This window comes from Trachurus japonicus, chromosome 14, assembly GCF_045865225.1.
Source record: "Trachurus japonicus isolate A0001 chromosome 14, Traja_1.0".
NCBI classification, from domain to species: domain Eukaryota; kingdom Metazoa; phylum Chordata; class Actinopteri; order Carangiformes; family Carangidae; genus Trachurus; species Trachurus japonicus.
In genome coordinates, this window is record NC_140920.1 from 9,500,464 (window position 1) to 9,521,941 (window position 21,478).

Genomic DNA, 21,478 nt, shown 5'->3' on the forward strand with positions numbered 1-21,478 from the left:
ACACAAGCCTGCAACTCTAGTGACGTGTTAGCAGAAGCTGAGCTGCGGGTCCAGGTCCAGGGTCACTCTATCCTGATGAGGGGTAAAAGTGTCCAGGTCAGCTGGCCACCACATCACCATCAACATAGAGATATTTTCATCTGTGGTATTAAGTTTGTACTGTATAAGTCATTAAGTTTCATCTCTGGCTGGTGAAGCATTTTGACCATGGTGGGCAGAGGGCACTGTGACATTGACATGAACCTTTATCTGACCTTGTAACACCTTATTAAAACTAAGTGACAAGAATGATCACTTGTAATTGCTTTGGCCATAATTAACTATTTGTTCTCGTTTCCATTTTCAGGCTGGTGTAAAGTTTCCTTCCCCTGGCCTCGGCTCTACATGCAGCAGCCTCGCAGACAGACGGGAGTGACCAGCAGCCTGCTGTCAGGAGAGTTTGTCCTCACAGAAAACATTTAACCGGTGACGGTGCTGCCCTGCCACGCCACTGTTTCATATCTCCATTGTCCCAGTGCAAACAACTAGTTGACAGCATCGACTAGTTGATGAACAGTCAAACAACGGCTGCTGATAACAGCACTACACTCAGCTTGATTGGCTATCATCCCTGAAGGAAAGAGCCTGAGGAAATAAATCTTGTTTTTACTCGTCATCCTCAAAGTTTTTTATTTGTTAGTTTTTTTTCCCCGGATCCAGTGCAATCATGGCGGCCACGGGCTACGGCTACTATCGTGTAGTCATCTTCATCTGCATGTTCATCGGCTACTCGCTGTACTTCTTTAACAGGAAGACCTTCTCCTTCGTCATGCCCTCAGTGATGGAGGAGATCCACCTGGACAAAGATGATTTGGGTAAGGCAGTTACAATGGCTCTGCAACAGTTAGGTATCAAACCACATCGTGTAGGAAACTACATGTAATCTTAACGAACATCCACAGTGCCAAGTATCATCGTGCACCGTGGCAAACTGAAAGCTCCAAGACACACTCCCCCAGTCATTTCAAGTATATTCAGAACCCATTGGGTGCTGCAGCTATCAGTTTCACCCTCGCCCACCTTCAGCCTCCACCTCGTAATGCATTCATATCTATTCTAAACTTTGCTATGTGAAGTGTTGTTGTCTCATGACTTAACTTAACCTCAATAGAGAGTTGTAGCAGCTCAAGAGAAATGAAAGCCAAGGGTGTGGTTGGATGGATTAGAGCCACACAAACGTATGAGCCTGCAGGCTGCAGCCACGCTACCACCTCTGAGGTGCAAGATTGTAGCTAAATGTCATTGTATTTACAGGTGGAATATTTTACTATTTCTCCAATTGATTGATTTAATTGGATCCCCATTAGCTATGGCAGTGCCCAAGCTATTCTTCCTTCCATACAACATATTTACAATGTATCAATGCAATTTATGTCCCATACAATACAATCCATGTTCAAATACAACATAAAACACAAAGAAGCAGATGCACAACACAATACAAGACAGCTCCCTAGGTCAGCAGTGGTACGTAGTATTTACATATCATGATGTCAATACATGTCTACATATATTATATATATATTGGTCACACAATTAGAACTCAAGTTTCTAAAGCCCATTGATGTTACATCCAGTGCCATCGAAACTCAGTCCCAAAATCAGATTTGACAGCATTAAAGCAGATTTGACATTGTGAGGCCAAAACTGTTTTTATTAATTATCAACAGTGAAACAACATGATTCTTAGTTGTTGAAAAAGGTACAGTTCATGTCTGTCCACGTTTTGTCTGCAGGTCTGATCACTAGCAGCCAGACCATGGCCTACGCCATCAGTAAGTTCATCAGCGGCGTGCTGTCCGACCAGATCAGCGCCCGCTGGCTGTTCTCCATCGGCCTCTTCTTGGTGGGCGGCATCAACGTGGTCTTCTCCTGGACCTCCACCGTGTCCATGTTCTCGCTGCTCTGGTTCGTCAACGGCCTGGGACAGGGCTGTGGCTGGCCCCCCTGTGGGAAAGTGCTACGCAAGGTATTACCACCGTGTCTGTCACCTCGTCAAACACAGATTCCTAATTCAGGTTATTTAGATGTAATATTCAGAGCCAAGAGCCAGTGGCTCTCATGATGTCCAGTAGGAGGGTGCGACCTCAGAGTGGGAGCCACCTGCTGCTAGTCGTACTGTGTGTGTTTACACTCTGTGACAGAAAGTGGAGCTGTGTTCATAGTTGTTTGCAGGAGTCCATGGTCCGACCAGTGAGACAGTACTGACTCCGAGGCTGGAGGCAGCACTGCCTGGTTGGAGGAGATGTCAGCTGTGTGAGAGATTTTCATTTTTTTTCATTTCATTTCTCCTTTATTTATTCAGGGAAGGTCAATTGAGAGCGAGCTCTCTTTTTCAATTACGTCCTGATTACAAAAACACAATTATACAATATACAAGGTCATGATCCACAATTACATACAGGTTGTAAAACATTTGATTATAAGTTTTTAAAACTATCTAAGGAAATAAGATGATCCAGTTTCAGACAGTTTTGTAGGTTATTCCACTTTTGGGGGGCATAAAACTGAAAGGCAGTCTTCCCCAATTCTGTCCTGATACTGGGAATTTGTAAAACCAAGGTGTCCTGTGAACGAGTGTGTAAGTTACAGATTTTAATTGAGATTAAAGCTAGTAAGATAAACAGGTCAAATTTCAAGTAAAGCTTTGTAAATAAAAACCCAGCAATGTTGTTCCCTCCTTACACTTAAGGATGGCCAGCCAACCTTATTATAAAGAACACAGTGATGGGTTCGGAACATCTCCAGTAATAAAACGAATACAAGATAGTAGCAGCTCGTGTTGAATCTCCAATTTTTGGCACACTTTTGCATGGTTTAGCTTTTAGTTCAATGAATTCCATGCAGGATTGGCAGAACTCAGAAAGTTACTACCCTTCGAACAAAGCCTAATGCATTCTACTATCCTATGCCTTGTGGCTCTTAAGAAGCACGTTCAAAAGGTGGAGAATAAATAGGCTTTGGCATGTGTTCAGTGTGTGGTAGGGGATCAGATTACAGCAGAATGTATTTTTAGAAGATCCTCAGTAGATCTCTCTAAAAGAAAACAACTTCAACCAAAGGTGTTTTTCTTTTTCACTGTGAGGGAAAACATCGTCAGTAGCTCCAAGACTTTTTGTTTCAGTTCTTCAGCTGCTGCTCCACTCCACAGCTAATTTAATATCTTCACACCGTGGATAAATGCAGCCTCAAGTGTTTGTCGAGTGAATTCACAAGTTATTGGTTACTGTGCTGCTGTTTGAGGAATGTTTATTGCTGCCTTTAGCGCCATTACATCATTACAAGGCGTGGCGCTGATGCCGTTTTGCTCAAAGCGGTATAATGAGAGAAGAATGTGAGTATTGTTGGGAAAGGTTATAAAAGCTGCCTTGATCCTGAATCAAAAATGCACATGAAGGGGAAACGAGCGCCCTTTTTTTTTTACTCTGCCTGCTTTGTTGGATTCTAAATATTGACTTTTTTCTGTCTTTTCTCATTTCTTCTCCATCAGTGGTATGAGCCCTCCCAGTTTGGAACATGGTGGTCGGTGCTGTCCTGCAGTATGAACCTGGCCGGCAGTCTGGGTCCACTTCTGGTCACCGTGCTTCTGCAGTATTACGACTGGAGGACTATCCTGACCATGTCCGGCATTTTCTGCGCAAGCTTCTCTCTCGTTTGCGTGGTGTTTATAAAGAATGAGCCAAAGGACGTCGGCCTGCCCAGCATCCAGCCAGCAGCCAAGAAGGGGGCGAAGGGAGGTGAGCAAAAGAAACCACTACAGCGAGCAGAGAGGCCACTTCCTGTGTAGCAGAAAGTGTGCCAGTCACATGATGATGCCATGTGAGTTTCCTTTAGGTTGCAGCCTTGCAGTACTGGGTTTGTCTGAGTATCCTTACTTACACTACAAAAACTCAAAATCTTTCCAAGAATATTTGTCTTATTTCTTGTCAAAATGTCTCATTTCTAGTCCAAACTAATCTCTTTCCACTTAAAATAAGAATCATCACCTAAAAATTAACTTGTTTTTAGATAATTTTCACTTGTTTTAAACACATTTTCACTTGAAATAAGTAGAAAAATCTGCCAGTGAAAGCAAGTTTTTTGTGCTTGTAATAAGAAAGAAAAACTTGCGCCACTATCAGATTTTTCTACTTATTTCAAGTGAAAATTTGCTTGAAAGAAGTAAAAAGTGTCTAAAAACAAGCTACTTTTTTAATGTGATGAGTCTTATTTTAAGTAGAATGAGATTTGCTTTGACTAGACATTACATTTTGACTAGAAATGAGACATTTTGACTAGAAATAAGACAAATATTCTTGGTAAGAGTTGGAGTTTTTGCAGTGTACTTACAATACTGGCAGTTAGAGACGCTACCCAAGTAACCGTTAATACTTAAAGTGTGTGTGTGGGTGTATTGGATCATCCTGACCAGAGTAAAGCTCATTCATGGCTCAACTGCAGCCTGATGCTCAAGCGAGTATTCTTCTGGAAAATGCCAAACACTGAATGTTTCCAACCTCTCATCTGAGAGTATTTGCTGTTCTCCTTTTGTATTACGGGATAATAAACAGAATATCTTTTGGGTTTTTGACTCAGGCAACAGCATGTGGGATAATCATCTTATCCCACCAGTGAGAGACACTCTTCATTTCATTACAGAACCCGATAGAGCTCAGGCTTCATATAATCTTTGTGCCGTTACTGTAATGTTATGTGTCAGCTGCACATCAGACACCAATATTCTGATCGTACCAACAACTGCAAACAAGAAAAAAACAGTATTTACACAGGAGTTAACTAGACTTTAAACAACCTCCATGATCACTACCACTACCTAACCACCTCATATCAGTCAGAAAGATTATAAGCACCTACACAGTCACGACTGTAACCCTAGATCTGTTATCGCCATCCATGCTGAAGTAATTATCCACATCAGGGAAAAAAGGTCATTGATAATGACTTACATCCAACCATCAAACATGTCCACATACTGTAGATCCCACACACAGGTGGAATAATGCATCCAAATCTCAGTGATGTTGTGTTTGTGCTTAAATCAGCAGGTAAAATCTGTTTTGTTACAGGAAAACACAGATATTTAGGTTTAATGTATATATTGCAACTACATACCACACCATACAGCAGTCATATGTTGCTGAATATTAGATTAAACATGGCCAGTTAATACCATATTAAAGGAATAGTTCACCAAAAAATGAAACAGTCATTATTGATTCACCCTCATGCTGATGAATACTCCGGACTAGTTTTTTATTCCTCAAGGTGAATCCGGAGACCCGGGAGGCCGGTTCATAGTCCAACAAAAACTTAATATGAGAGTAATGGGGCCAAAACACAAGAAATATACACAAAAACGTCCATAAAACTACACAAAAACCATTTAATATTCCTCCACACTGGACTATATCCCTTCAGGACACTTGGATTGCAGCGGACGAGCAGAGTTTACTCGAAACAACGTCATTTAGGCAAGTCCGGTCACGTCTACGTGCATCGCCTGAATGCAAGAGCGTGCACCAGGCAAATTCGATACAGGACTGTTTAGGCTGTAAAAATGTCCTAAATGACGTTGTTTCAAGTAAACTCTGGACTATATCCCTTCAGGACACTTGGATTGCAGCGGACGAGCAGTGTGGAGGAATATTAAATGGTTGTTGTGTAGTTTTATGGACTTTTTTGTGTTGGGCGCTATTACTCTCATATAAAGTTTTTGTTGGTCTATGAACCGGCCTCCCGGGTCTCCAGATGCACTTTGAGGAATAAAAAAACTACTCCGGAGTATTCATCAGCATGAGGGTGTGTCACTAATGACTGAATTTCATTTTTTGGTCAACTATCCCTTTAACTACCATATTAACCCCAAGAATACTACAAGACCTTCGGACACCATCCTTTCTTTTTTGTCATAGCAAACGTTCACATAATCATTTATCTAATTACTCCATGTAACAAGTAGAACATGTTTTCTAACCAACAACACAATACAGCCTTAGATTCAGTCATATAGATTTCTAACTGTGATCACTTCTCAGGTGGTGTGTACTCATGTTGTGTAACTCAATGTAATCTTGCACTTACTTTAGTAGTAATATATTGAACAATGACCTCATTTTAATGTGAGCACTTGAAGGTACCACTTGTGTGTGTGCTCCCCTCGCCAGGCAACAGTGAGAGCACGCTGAGGGAGTTCCTCCTGTCTCCGTTCCTGTGGGTGCTGTCTCTGGGCTACTTGGTGGTGTTCGGGGTGAAGACGGCTGCCACTGACTGGGGACAGCTGTTCCTCATGCAGGAGAAAGGCCAGACTGCTCTTATGGGTACGTGGGTCTTAATGGGGTATGGGGTCAATTGTCCTTTGCTTCTCATTAGTTATCATGTAGTTGCGATGAGAAATATTCAGCCTCCCCTCAAAAAGAAAGAAAATATTTATTTTAGAACTTTTTTTTTCTGCAGAGAAGTCTTTATCAATTGAACGATAGAGCAAAAACTAAATAATAATGAAGTAGTAGCCATGTCATGATTATTTAGCTTCATCATAATATTGCTCATTTCAATTTAAAACCTACTCTTAGTCTGTATGACTTTAAAAAAAAATGCGCTGGCTGCACAGAAGTTGAAAACTTGTGGCACAACAGCAACAGCCCGGAGGTGCAAGCTAAAATTTATCAAGAGGCCTGAGCTGTCTCCTCAGGACAATGTGCACAAACCTGCAAAGGACATTTAGGAAGAACTGATGAAGGCTGGGACAATTTGGGATTAGCCTGCAAGACTATATGGATCAGCTAGCTGCTTGTCCGGTGCATGACAGATGAAGCCTATGATGACCAGAAGAATTACTGGACGTGGCTCAGTAGTGTTTTATGTATGGTAAATGGCATCATGGATTCACTTTCTCAGTCTGCAGATGTAATTCCCATAGATTCCCACATAGATGTTTGGGTTTAAAGAAAGCAGAAGCCAACAAGTGAGCTAGAAGCTAGAAGTTTTTTTTATTAATTATTAAATAATCTTATTTTTATGTTATCAAAACTCTTTCTTTGTTGAATTGTTGCATGTTTTCATGTAATTCCCTTCACATGTTCAGGAGGTTGAATATTTCTGATGGCAGCTGTGTATAATTAGCCTGGTGGGAAGGAACTGACCTCAGCCGTGTTTGTTTGTTAACAGGCAGCACCTACATGAGCGCCTTGGAGGTGGGAGGTTTTGTGGGCAGCCTCGCGTCAGGCTTCATCTCAGACAGAGCAGTAGCTCGGGTGAGTAACAGATGCAGTTTAATTAGACACAAATTGACAGATTGTTGATTAAATGAATTATGAACATGCTCCCCTTCGCTTTTCTCCAGCAAGGCTTGGGCACCCATGGAAACCCTCGTCACGGCCTGCTTATCTTCATGATGGCTGGCATGTACGTGTCCATGTACCTCTTCAGAGTCACCATCACGCCGGAAATCCCTGAGGTAGCTCGCCGCCGTGTCGACTTTTAATCACTGTGGAAGATATTTCACACCGACATGACTACAATAAGTGTTGTTCTTTGCTCAGGAAGCTCCTCTTTGGGTCCAAGTCATCCATCCTGTGGCCGTCCTCATTGGTGTGACAGAAAAAGAGGTACGCTCAAAACATCCTAGTTTCAGTGGTTAAAGGGATAGTTCAACATTTTGGCAAATTGGCCCATTGCCATAATCCCTATAGTCATAGCAGTAGGTTCGTCACCTTTAATTGTCGGTGCAAGCTGCTTTTAGAACGGCGGAGGCTCATGGGATTCTCTTGGTTTCCCTCATCAAACTCATCAAATACACAATCCAACAACTCCAAAACGCTCTGGTGGACAAGTTGTGACCTGCACATTCACCATGCTATGAGATAATAACAGAATATTATATGAGACGGAGTCAAATGCAGAGACTGCTTGCTGAAAAACTGGCCCTGAACGTGCATTAGCGGTTTTGCATGAATTTACCTCTAAAACAACTCTGTCTGGTAACGATCTGTTATTATCTCATAGCGTGGTGAATGTGCAGGTCACAACTTGTCCACCAGAGCGTTTTGGAGTTGTTGGATTGTGTATTTGATGAGTTTGATGAGGGAAACCAAGAAATCCCATTAGCCTCCGTAGAGTAGCTCTGAGCAGCTTGCGGCTCGGCCGTTCTAAAAATAGCTTGCACCAACAATTAAAGGTGACAAACCTACTGCTATGACTATAGTGATTATGGCTATGGGCCAATTTGCCAAAATGTTGAACTATCCCTTTAATGTAGACATTTTTCTTTCAACAACAGAACACACATTTTGTTTTTGTCATTCACAGATCTGGATCCTCTTCCTTGGAGCTATGTTTGGATTTTCTTCTTATGGACCAATCGCCTTGTTCGGGGTGATAGCCAGTGAAAGTGCTCCATCAAACTTCTGTGGAACGTCTCATGCTGTCGTAGCGCTGATGGCTAATGGTAAGCTGCAGGTGTATGATGAAATAAGTAAAAAAGACGTTTCTTTCTCATGAAACAACCATGTGTGTGAACATTACAAAAACATTGCCCCATAGTACAGCTATTGGACTAAAGTGTACTTTTTTAATGAGAAACTCTAGGGCGCTGTTTCAGAAAGCAGGCTCAACAAACTCTGAGCCTAATTCTGATCTCCAAGTTGACTGAGCTGGAGCTGGAAAACTCTGAGTTTTCAGTTTCAGTACGGGTGATAACAGTTAGTTCAATCAACTATGAGTTAATTTGATCCAGAGGTAAGCTTGCGCACAAGGAGATAAAAAGCTCTCATCAATGTTACACAGACAACATGATTCAACATGGCAACAATCGAAAGTTGAAATCCTCGATCCTCCTCGTTCTCCCAAGTGTAGTTAGACATACTTATGAATGCTGATGCAGAATAAGAGCATATTTTCCAAAAAAGAAAAAGCTGCAAAAGAACATGAGCTCTTAATGTTGACCGAGGTAATACATGAGTATTCTTAGTAGTTCTTATCTTGAGTATTCGACTGAATCAACATTTATTCTATGTGTGTTTGTGCAGGTGCAACTCAACTGACACAAAATGAACGTGGCAGCAACTAAAGATGAAATACTAAAATATAGTGCAAATGGGTGTGGTATAATTTCATCACAAGCAGTCACCATGTTGTTTAACCTGCCACACCTTATAAACAGCATTCAGTGACTGCATTCAATTCGTTACAAACTCCCGAACAGAAAAATTAAAAGAAATAAACGTAGTAAATCTTCGAGGTAAAAAAAAAATAAAATAAAATAAGAATCAAATTTTCAGCTATCCCAACACTGCCAGTTTTTAATATTGTCTATTTAAAGGCAAGACCTAAATGTCTTTACACATACAAGTCTCCAAATTTGTGTTTACTGCTTATGTTCAAATTTATTTCCATTATAATGTGATGGGGATGTGCATGCAGTCTCTGCATGCCATCACACCTGGAAACATTGGTTGATAAATGCATCAAGTCTCTTCCTACCACACTGGTTATTGACAGACTGATGCCTGCTACTGTGTGAAAGTGCACTCTGATGAATTCTTGGAAACACTACAAATGTGTAAAAACCAAAAAAAACATTACAAGTGCATTACGAAGAATTTCCTCTGAACTGCATGTGTCCATGATGTGTCATGTGAGCGATGTGGGGGCTGAGAATATTGTTCAGATAAATTAACAGTGCTGAAAAATGGGAAGACTGAAACAATACTCTTCAAGGAATGATAAAACATCCAATCAAGGTCTAAAAATCTTCTCCTGACTGAGACTTCTGCAGAGTATTTGTGTTTCAATATCACTTGGTTCTTCCATAAAAAGGACACGCCATGTCTACCACTGCTTTCAGTCTACAGGCTTCAGATAAAGAGGAGAAGAAACTCAGGGTTAGTCAACTTACTCTTTGAGTTTTCACCAAACCTGCTTTCTGAAACGGAAAACTCTGATTTTTTTTCATCCCAGGTTTAACACATTTAGGATTTTCACTAATCCCTCTTTCTGAAACAAGGCCCAGCGTTGCCGTAACCTGTCTTTGTTGTGTTACAGTTGGGGCTTTCATGGCAGGGCTGCCCTTCAGCACTGTTGCCAAACGGTACAGCTGGGACGTGGCTTTCTGGGTAGCCGAGGTGGTAATGGGCGTCGCGACCATCGCCTTCTTCCTCGTACGCAACATACGAACCAAAATGGGACGAGTCACGGAGAAAATGGACTAATGCACCTGCCTCAAACGAGCCGACTGTCGACGTCATTTCACGTGACTAGACATACTGTGTTTGCACTGTTGAGTGCTCTGTATACAGAATACTGCACATATACCGACCCAATTAGATCAAACTAAACCACTGTTCAACAAGAACTAATCTGACATTTTGTGCTGATTTATTGGCATGATATAGATGTTCAGGTTGGGTGTAGGTCATTAAATTACTTTAAATTCAGTCAGGTATTTTGGTAACACGCACAGATTTTTCCTCATGTTCAACAGCACAGATATTTGCTAGATCACAATTGTTACACTATTGCATCTTAGTGCTTCCACTTGATACTAGAAGAGTTTTCACGTAGAGAAATGCTAAAGTTGCTTTATGACAGCTGTGTGCGGAAGAGACATGAAAGTCTGTAAAACTTTGGGTGGATTTTGTCGGTGAAACTAGCTGCTCACAGTAAACCCTGCCTTCAGTGGAGGTCAGTTTAACTTATTGAATGTTTACTGATGGTTCTGTCATTTAAAGACTATTATTTGTCTTGGTATTTGCACAAATGTTGTAGCATGTATCATGGTCATCGATCATTTTACTAATACCTCAAGTATTTGTAAAAGTTGAACAGATTCATCATTTCACTGAAATGAAGTACCGTAACTGGAGAACATGTTATTTTTATACACAACTCTGTGATTTAAAAAAAAGTATTCTGTGGCCAAGTCAGCTTTTGTGATCTGACGTATTTTTACAGATCTGTACATCAAATCTTTACCACAGGTGTTTTATCACTGCCATTGTAGTTGTGTAGAACAGTTAAACCCTGAATTAAATATTGTTAACTTTCTCATCTCTAAAATCTGAGTCCTGTCAACTCTTAACACTAAGGGATCTACACTCGGTGCTACTTTGGCAAATCTCTATTTTCCTAGACTTGTACAATGGACCTGAGATTAAGGAAATCGAATAAATGTGAAGTTTACTGTAGTGGTTTTTCTTGTAAACTATAGTAGTTCAAAATGTAGCCTATACACAGTTTGTGTCCTCTTGTCTGGTTATAACCACACATTTTTGATGCTGTCTGCCTATGTCACTCTTTGGTTAGATAGATAGATAGATAGATAGATAGATAGATAGATAGATAGATAGATAGATAGATAGATAGATAGATAGATAGATAGATAGATAGATAGATAGATAGATAGATAGATAGATAGATAGATAGAAGCTTTATTGTCATTGTAAAAGAAAATACGAGAAATTGCCAGTGGCCTCGGCATCAACAAATGTATACACAAAACAACAGACAACCATTCTGGCCAGCAGGAAAAAATAACTATGTAACTAAAATGTATTTTAAAAATATATAAATAGGCTAAAAATGACAGTGCAAATGGCAAAAGTGCATCAGTGATTCTGGTTCAGGGAGTGTGTGGCCTTAGGTTAGAAAGAAAAACAAACATTTTACATCCATATTATTTTATTTTAAGTCCATATTACATTAGTACTCACTGGCCCATAGTGCAAATGCGTTCACAAGTTCTCGGTTACACAAGTTATGTTTCCAAAGTGTTGTAATCGTTTTCACCATCTACAATTATTGTTGTCTGTGGACAAAAAAAATCACACAAAGTTTGGAAACCTATGCAGAACCTCACAAGGCTTGCACTGACTTGTTAGGACTTGTAAGCAGCAGGTCAAGGATTGTAAATAGAAGCTGTAATATTGGAGTTAAGTATAAAGAAGCATAGGCTACCGGTAAAAGGAAATATTCAAGTAACTGAGCCTTAAAATTGCTCTTAAACATAGTGCATCACCTTTTGTAAGAAGAAATATGCTGCTTCGTTCAACCTGTAATCTCTCCAGCTCGTAAAGTGAAGGGTGTGTAGCTTCTTGAACAGGAACTCCCCGGTCATACTGCCGACATTTCTCTCCATTTGCCGGTGTTTTTAATGTATGTAATTGATTTTATTTCTACATGGTGACAGGAAATGTGAAATAGACAGGACGTGTTTGTGGTGTGAAGACGGAGGAAGCATTTAAAACAGCTTCGTCGTCGTGTAGCGAACGATTCACACACACCAGGGATAATGAATATCTTTTTTTTCTCTCGCGTTGTCACAGCAACGCGGAAGAGAACGTGATACCGGAAGTGCATCGAAGACGTAAGGGGCGCAAGACACGATCCGTTTGTTTACTAACAAAGAAGCTACTGGGGATTATGAAAAGGACTAAAAAGGACTAAATGTGTCGTTACGGGAGGAAAAGGTGAAAGACAACACGGAGAAATTCAGCAGCAGATAAACGTCGGTCCGGTGTGAAACTGTCCATGGTGCTGAAACCGGTCTGTGATCTGGTTTTAATGGGACAGAGCCTGAAGCTAGCTCCCATCCCATCATTTAGAGACAGACTTCACAGCTGACTGGGAACATTTGAGTCTTTACATAATTTAATAGGAATGGGTTTACGCTTCCTGTAAAGTGTCTTTTTGTGTAAAACCACAGACTGGACTTAAGCCTATTTAAAATAAATCTGACTTCTAGCTGGGACATTTCCCATAACGTCTCGACATTATGCACATTTTTTTTAGTTGAAGGTTTCAAAAAGATGTTCCCACAAACACCTCCCATACGTACAGCCCCCAATCCTATCCATTTTTTATTTACCAAACGATTTTTGAACGTTTACATCCTCAAAAGAACAGATTCACTAATATTGTATAGGCTACTATTCATCGTAAGATTAGCCTACTTGGGACTTCACTAGAAACAACTGCTAGAATTGTACCATTGCATTTATTATGCAAATTTGACCCATACAGTGTAATAAATATCTTATATTGCTCTTCAAGGTCTAATTTTCATTTAATAGATTTTTATGTTTTGTTTGTTGTCTTACCATGCGTGTTTCTCCTTGAAGAAAGCTTTACATTAATATTTATATTAGCCTATTATTATTTATGAATAATGAATCATGTAATCAGATGCTTTCAGAATATAGTATACTCCTCATTAAACTTCATTTTACACATAAAAAGAGACCAGGCCTTACATTTTATTCAGTATGTATAGTGGTTTTAGTTTTATATTAGAAAACCCGATTGAGAAACTTTTCAGAATGAAACAGCATAACAACTACCAACTGAGTTTTATTGGTTTGTTGATAACAATCATTACACAGGTACATCTATAAACAGATAAAAATAAACTGCACACTTGTACTTGATACAGATACCTAAAACCCACATGAATATTGCTACTGCTGGTATGCATTTGACATCTCAAATAAATGTACAGTTTGACTGTTGGCCTTGAAGAAACCAGTCTCAACAGTGTTGTTTTATGGTTACACACCTGATTAGCTTGGCTAAAAAAAAAGAAAAACGAATTCCATTTTTACCATCCTTACAATGTACCATTACACACTGCATATAGAAAGATTGAAAACTCTTTTCACAGCAGCTATACAAATTTATTGCGATGCTATCACAGAACAGAGACACAACCAACACACGCGATGCACAGTTTTGATAGGGAGAGCTCCAGTACTAGGGATTTTAGGTTTATTGATCAGATTCGTTAAGAAAACTGCATGAGTACAAGAGTTAACATATAGGAACAAAGCTTACAAACATTCTAAAACACTGTTCGTCATTATAAACAATAAAACAATGAGTTGCCCTGTGACTTTGTCCATCCCCACCCCAGCACAGATTACATACACTGTCCCTTATAAAGCATATGGAATGTAATCCACGCAGGCAAGCTCCTCCAGTTGTTGCCGCTGCTCCTGTGAACGTTGTGCTTGCGTGTTGACACGGTAACCTGTCTTCTACCCTACCCTCCTTCACATTTAAAAACTGAAATGAAATCCATTGACAGTAACAACAATGATCGCAATATATGGCGATGCAAAATTGTGGGATGTGATGAAATTCCCGTCTCCGAATTGACTTTTTTCTTTCATTAAAAAAAAGTGTTCTCTACAATCAAACTACTAAAAAACCTGTATTTAGAAAATAGTTGATAAAAATATTCCCCTGAATTGTACAAGAAAAGAGGTACAGGGAGCACTGGTAAAAGACTTGGTTTTAGAGATGTTATTCTGCCGCCTCATCTTTTTCATCAGCTGCGTCGTCTGTAGCCGGTGCCTGTAAGACAACATTCAGAGCATCAGTGTCACATCACCGGGGATACCAGCTTTTAATTTGTATGTTTATATATGATGACATGAATCATACCTCTTCCTCAGCTTTGGCTTCGCCATTCTCAGCAGGGGCTTCTGGTGCTTTCTCCTCAGGCTTGGCCTTCTCTACCTCCTTAGCTTTCTTAGGCTTAGCAGGTGCCTTCTGCAGTGAAAAATATTAAATCCATTAGACACTCACAAATAATAGTCCAAATAATGAAGCCTAATATATTAGTTAAATCAGATGTAATGAAAACATGGTCTCACCTTTGGCTTGGGTTTGGCCTCTGCCTTCGCAGGTGCAGGCTTCTGTGCAGAATAAATGAATTAATATCAGCACCAAGATGCCATAAACTCCATGTATATTGTCTGCGATAGTCTGGGTTTATTTTTTACTTACGTCTTTCAACCTGAGAGATCTCCTTTTGGGCTGCAGAGTGAGACAACAGACAGTATGATTACTTTTAATATTCAGAATCAGTCAGGGCTTCTTCGCTGATGGGGTATTACTGACCCCTGGTGGGTGCACAGTCTAACTGTTTTGTTATTTTGAGGATGAATAAAACATTGATAATGCAAACAAAAGTAGGTTATTCTGTATTTTTCTTACCGCTGAATCGCCTCCTGCAGCTGCCTGTCAGGGAGAGAGAGAAATCAGGTTAAGAACATTGTCTGTATTCTGCTGTGCCTGTGGTGGGTTTAATTGGTTATGGGGCATGGGCTTTAAGTATTAGTTATGTAATTCACAAGGGGGCGTTTCCAGACAGAATATCAGCCTATGGCTGCACACCCAGCAGCTTCATACATGATTTAGTTCACACAGATCACTGCTATTGACTGAGATTGTTTTTTTGCATGGTGGAGCTTATTTCCATGCACAGTACTTAAAGACTCAATATATTAGTTACTTTGCAACACATGGTAATTGCTTCTTGCAAAACTATTTGTTTGCACACGAATAACAGAACATTTAGGCTAGATGATTAAATATACTTAAGTCGAATTGCATGATGTAGTTTAAACAGCATCATGTATGTGGCTTGGTTGTGTTTTCCCTGCTCCTGCAAGTGATTTGCCTCCCGTAAAACTCCGGAGGAGGAGGAGGGGGCGGACTCCGCCTCCTCACGACACATCCATTCATTGGTAATAAATGGGATTGCCAGAGTAGGGAGAAAACTGAGAAGTGTAGTGAGTGTTCCCGCCATCAATTTAAAAAAAAGAGTCACTCCGAGATGCTCAGCGACTCTGTCGGTCTGGTAGCAGAATCTACTAGAACCCCCAGCAACAGGAGCAGCGCTGTGCTGACGGAGGCTCGCCATTGCATAACCTACAACTGGCCTGAACAGAGAATACACACAAAGACACCAACACCGCACTAACAAAAAATAAACACACACATGCACGGAAGCTTTAGGAAACTAAAGTCGCTGATGACACCATATTTAAAGTGTTTGTTTTTTTTTGTTCCACGAGAAAACCATAAACAAATAATTTGGTGCCCACATAAAAATAACATTTAACATTACAGTCGAACTCTCGTCGAGTAACACGCCGCTACTGAAATCTACGCTTTCAATTTCGGTCCCATTTTCTGTCCAAGAGAAACTTTAGTATCCAGCGTGACGAGCCCCGTAGGAAACAATCAATATGCCGCCAACTTTCTCTGCAGAAAAGCGATCTATCGACACGGAAAACGACCTCTGCTTTGTCCTGCACTGCAAGAAAATGCATTTTAACACAAATGCAACTATGCATGCCACCACTCCGCGGTAAAAGAAACCAGAAGAAGATCGAAGAAGGAGGAAATACCCGGCACGAGTGAAAAAAAAGCCCCAATTGGCACAAAGATAATCACTGCACAAGAGATAAGAGCAAGAATCAGCCAGTTCAGAAAATCAAAACAGACACGCTACATACCAACCAAACTCTGGACTGCACGGCGCAACAATGTTGCCGTTCACTCGGCGCAGAAAACGGACATTTGTAGCAAACATTTGAACAACTCTGACCGCCAACTGTAACAAGCCTATTTCATAAAATTGCACTCGTGGGTTATAAACGCTGTTTTCGCCGAATGCACGAAAGATATCGGTGTACTCACTTTGCTCCTTTTAGGCATGGTTGGTTTGTGTGGGGTATTTTTGTGGAAAAATGGAGGAAAAACGCGCTAAATGTAACTGAATACAGAAGAAAATACAGTGGTTATATTCAGGATAAAGCTGTACCAGTACAGTCTAATACAGCGCTGTTCCATTGGAAGAAAAACTAGCTCAAACCGGATTGGATTCTCCCCCTCCCTCCCTATTCAAACCGTTATAGTTCCTGCGTGATTGGCGGGGCTATGTCCCGCCCCTGCTGCGCGCTGATTGGCTCACACGGCGGTCAACAAGACGATTTCAAATCTAGGCTTCTACCTGTGTGGGTACGTCACACGTCAGTCAACAAATATGGCGAGTTATTTGTCTTTCAGTGCAACCATCTGCTGTAACAAGGCAAAAATTGTCATTAAAACCATCGGCCTCTCCCCCCAACGCGTTCAAACGCTTTTATTTCCCCCCTTTCAAAATGCAACATCTTGACATATTGCAGTCTTTGCTTGAGCTGCATGTAAAAAAAAAAAAAAAAAAAGCAACCTCACGCCGCCGTCGGTAACCCTGCTGGTAAAAAAGAAATGTGGCATGTATTGGTAGAAGATTGAGAGAGGGAAAGAGAGAGAGGGGTGTGTTCTCCCCCAGCCAAGTCTTTTGTATTTTAGCTGGGGAAAATGGCGACAGGATACGTGTGGGTACAGCTCTTATGGCGTGTGCGTGCTTCTTGTTGTGCAACCTCCCTCCGGTGTTGCCATCGCACCGTCGTCCGCTTGCTCCATTGTGAGAGAGTGCAGCCCAAACAACATGACTTCAGTGGAAACAGCAGCAGCAGCAGCAGCGAGTGGTGCGGCTCCCAGCGTTGTGCTGCTGAAGTCATTTCAGACATTTCAGCACGGAGACATTCATTCATTTCCCCTGGGTGAATGATACAGACACAACCCTGACACTGTTACCGCTCATATTCCTCCACTGCCCTAAGAAACAGCAGCTTTACGACACTGAGCATTGTGTGTGTGGCCTCTGCAGGTGAACAGCCCAGAAAAATCTCAATTAGAATAAATAAATCCATTTTATTTCAGTTATTTATGCCTATATGATAATATAGTTTAATGTTAGATCCCGCCTGTATGTAGCCCCCATGCGCCACCACTAGTCTACCTATAGTGAAGGAGAAATCAAATGCATGTTAGTTCATTCTTTTCCCCTACAAATATTAGGAAGCTTCTTAATTTTAACAAGGGGTTCAATGAAATTTGAACAATGACCTCTACTTGCATAAAGTAGATGATAAAAGTGTAATCAGTAAAAAACAAGCCACAAAAAACCCTAACATGCTTTAGACACCATCTCATTATCAGCATGTGAGGATGTTAATGCTGGTTTGTGCTAAGCTATATTAGTTGAAAATAAAATAAAGCCATCCCAGATAAAACAAACAAACTGTCTCCCTCTTAATGGTTGTTGCTGCATCATTAAGTCATCTTTAAGTAGAAAATACTGGAGATTGTTAAGGAGGAAGATAGGCTACAACAAGCAAATAATGACCTTCTCTAAATTAATAGAAAGCTCTTGAAACACAAGAGCATTAATCTACTTGCAAGTCAAGTGAGAAAGGGAAGACTTTCTCAGTTCATATAGGGCAGAATGCAGCTAACACAAATCTTATTCATTCGTACTCATTCTTTATTCATTCAGATCTGGAGAAATTATCTTTTTAATTAAATGCTGCTGCAGCACGTGGTCCATTATAGGAAATATTTCCTTTTTTTTCTCCTTTTCAAATGGTAGACATTATATTTTCATGCTCACTTCAGAAAAACAATACTAGACATGGAGCTAATACTAATGCGATAAAGAAATAGCAGATTACTAATGTATATTTACGGTAATTTGCCTTTGATTCTCCTCAATACAATAGCGGGCCAGCCGGACTCGTCAACATTGTCATGTGATATAAAGTAGTCAATCACTCTGTTGGGGCCTGTTTGGCTTGTTTGGAGGTATCTGTAAGTAAGTTGTTCTGCCGCCATTTGAACCTGCAAGTGCTTTTATCTGGTGCGAACACCATTAAACAAACAGACCTGAATTCACAGTGAACTGGCATTTCCTGCAGAGTTGCATTCAACAGCAGCCTGAGAACACACCAAATTTGATTTTGTTTGGAGTAATCTCCAAACCCACGTCACACCAGCCTGTGACAGTTTACTGCTAACAAATGCTTGAATATATACGGATAAGATTGCTTCACTTTTGCCGCTTTTATTCTCAACCATCAAAATGAGTATTGTTTTACAAAATACCGTGACACACAAAAAACGTGTTTGCTGTTGTTGGTTTGTCTAAACAGTGAACAAGGGGGCCTGTTCAAAAATGCATCATTCCCCACTCATTTAATGAGCCCTGGAAATTATAATGGTTATGTGGAATTTATATCCAAACAACTTTGGGAGATTTAGAGACATACTGGTGAGCTTAAGTTTTCACATGTGGCAACAGCAGCAGCATACTTTCTCACAAAGTATTCTAAACTGAAACGAAACGCTAAGTCAAGTGAGGCAGATTAAACTGTGACTCTGCAGACTTCAAGTTACATTAGATAAGGTTTGATGTAAAAGTTTATATTTTCTAATTCTATTTTCCTGTTTTTAAAAGTCGGTTGGAAGTTTGCAGCGGAGACAAACAGTCCCCACCCCCCATTTGACACCCTGTAGATTCACAGAGTTTGTCTACATGAAAGGATTCTGCCTCTTCCCTGTGGGCAGAGAGGTGTAAACACTCAGGCTGAGTGACATGCTGATGCTTGCTCGTATTATTAAGGTAATGACATGATAAATTTACTTCTCCATGTCTGTCCTTCTCACCAGGAGTGAGTGATGCATAAATTAAGCACCAGTATCTATTGTTGCCACTGTAAACAACCAGCTCCATTCAAGCATTTGGAGTAGTGAAGTCCTGATGATAACGACCTGTCCCACAAGTTTCTCCTCTGCATTAGCTCCTTGACTCAGAGCAGCGCAGACATATACACCACTACGTTTCTTCAGCATTAAAACTTAAAGGGAAATTCAGAGCTGTACACATTTTAAAATAATCCAAACTGAAAGATATCCCAGGCTTACTATATAAAAAAGCGCAAAGATTTGGTTAGCAATGCAAATATGTGACACACAGAGAGAGAGAGAACTGTGGCTTTGGGATACTGTATATTGGATATACGTGTCTTTTAGGGCTTTATGTCAAAGAACTGTTAGACAATATCCTGAAGCTGATGAAAAGACAGGCCTTCATATTTATACATGTACAACTAGGGATGTAAACAGACTACGGTATGGTTGGAATGAAAGTCTGAGTGACAATATTATTATAGTGGTGGAGAGTACCGCAAATACATGTTTGAGGTGTGTGTAGATTCCTAAGCCACTTCGTAGCTACTTCTCCACATTTGTGTCACTGCAGACGCTGCTTATTGTCTGTTACTGTGTTGGAAAACAACTATAGCCCTGAAGGCTGGTGTATGCACAGATGAAAAGTGTAATAAACACAGTTTAGGAATCATCATAATCATACACAAATACTGTATTCATTCACGTTCAAATTGTCTGTTATCTGTTTATAGCTGCATTTTATTCCATATACTGCATATTAAAAGTGTTAAAACTTAATGTACATAATATAGAATTAGCTATAATATGATGCATTTTTATTAATTACATACCCAAAAACACATGGGAAAATGTAAATACCACCACTTCTACCACTTACCTAGTTAGATACAGTAGTACTGTAGAAAGTTGCATAACATAGGCTAATGCTTTTTTATGGTAAAATAAATATCAGACATGAAAGAAATGTGCATAGGAAGCTGAGCTGCTGCACCAAGCAGGCGCGAGTAGGACAGCAACAATGATCTACTTTGTGCTCAGAACAACCGTGTGCTAACAACACAACCTGTTTTTCCTTTATGGCAGGCAACTTTCAAAATGGAAGAACAGGGTGCAGCCAGGCCGCTGAGATAAAAGTACAAACATTATAAACCTGTTCTGTATGATACTGAAAGATCTCTCACATCTGAACAGGAAAGCAACTCGCAAAGTCTGTTCAACTGGCTTTACCAGACGGACGAACGGGCCTGTTGAAGAATGTGCTACAGTTAGAGTCTCAACTGTATACATGTATGTACTGTATATACTGTGTATATATGATAGAGGGAGGGAAGAAAACAAAGGAAAGGCAGGAGGAGAGAAAGAAGCATTAGGAAGGTGTCGGGTAACAATGCGGTTGTGTGTTATATGGAGGAGCCCTTCCATCACAGCTGCTGCCTGTTGCTCTCTTTCCCTCCTCTGGTTTTCCCTCTCGATTTGTCTGAATACTGGGAGGAGAGAAAGAGAGGGAGGAGCGGAGCGGGGCAGACCGTTGGTAGTCCTACAAATGTTAATTATCTGGAAAATATTGTTTTAACCAATAGAAAGTTACCATTTTTATTTTATTTTATTTTTTCTTTTGTTAATTTTAATTAATTTCTCTCTGGATCACGGTAAAAGAAAATCGCTCTGAGAAGTCACTTGACTTTAAATAAAGAATATAATACTGTCCACCACTGAGTTGTCTCACAGGTCACTGGAACAGAGACACTGGTATAATCCTCAGAGGAAGGTGACAGGATGAAGGTAAAGGTGACCTCATCCAAAGCTCCTTTGACAGACGGCAACTTGTTCATCTATCGTCTCAATCACTCTTTTATTCGCACGCAATTTCCCATAGCAGCTACTGTATGTGCTGCCGGGTCGGTCCTTTAAACCAGGACCGGCTGTAACAAATATACGTTTAACTAACTACACCGTCAGCGTGTGCACAGAGGTGACAGACATGACTGGGAGTGGATCAGCTGCATGTAAAGGAAAAGCTGAGTCTCTGCCTCTCCCTCTTTCTTAAGTGGATTTCTCCCATGCAGCAAATGGCGGCCTTCCC

General features: G+C 40.5%; 2 protein-coding genes across 3 annotated transcripts; one reads left to right on the forward strand and one right to left on the reverse strand.

Moving 5' to 3' along the window:
- The first annotated feature begins 461 nt into the window (after positions 1–461).
- slc37a4b (solute carrier family 37 member 4b) lies at positions 462–11,217 on the forward strand. Its single transcript, XM_085797353.1, has 9 exons — positions 462–854; positions 1,776–2,008; positions 3,530–3,776; positions 6,204–6,356; positions 7,207–7,292; positions 7,382–7,495; positions 7,581–7,646; positions 8,347–8,485; positions 10,081–11,217. The coding sequence occupies exons 1-9, from the start codon at positions 707–709 to the stop codon at positions 10,245–10,247; spliced, it is 1,353 nt and encodes a 450-aa protein (XP_085653479.1). The 5' UTR covers positions 462–706; the 3' UTR covers positions 10,248–11,217.
- Positions 11,218–13,363: 2,146 nt separating this feature from the next.
- hmgn1b (high mobility group nucleosome binding domain 1b) lies at positions 13,364–16,675 on the reverse strand. Of its 2 annotated transcripts, none has more exons than XM_085797360.1 (6): positions 16,522–16,675; positions 15,031–15,054; positions 14,821–14,850; positions 14,688–14,726; positions 14,476–14,583; positions 13,364–14,385 (listed from the first exon to the last, which is right to left on the reverse strand). In XM_085797360.1, the coding sequence occupies exons 1-6, from the start codon at positions 16,537–16,539 to the stop codon at positions 14,335–14,337; spliced, it is 270 nt and encodes an 89-aa protein (XP_085653486.1). In that variant the 5' UTR covers positions 16,540–16,675; the 3' UTR covers positions 13,364–14,334. The 2 variants fall into 2 exon arrangements, with proteins under 2 accessions (XP_085653486.1, XP_085653485.1); XM_085797359.1 differs by having other exon boundaries at positions 14,688–14,729.
- Positions 16,676–21,478: the final 4,803 nt, after the last annotated feature.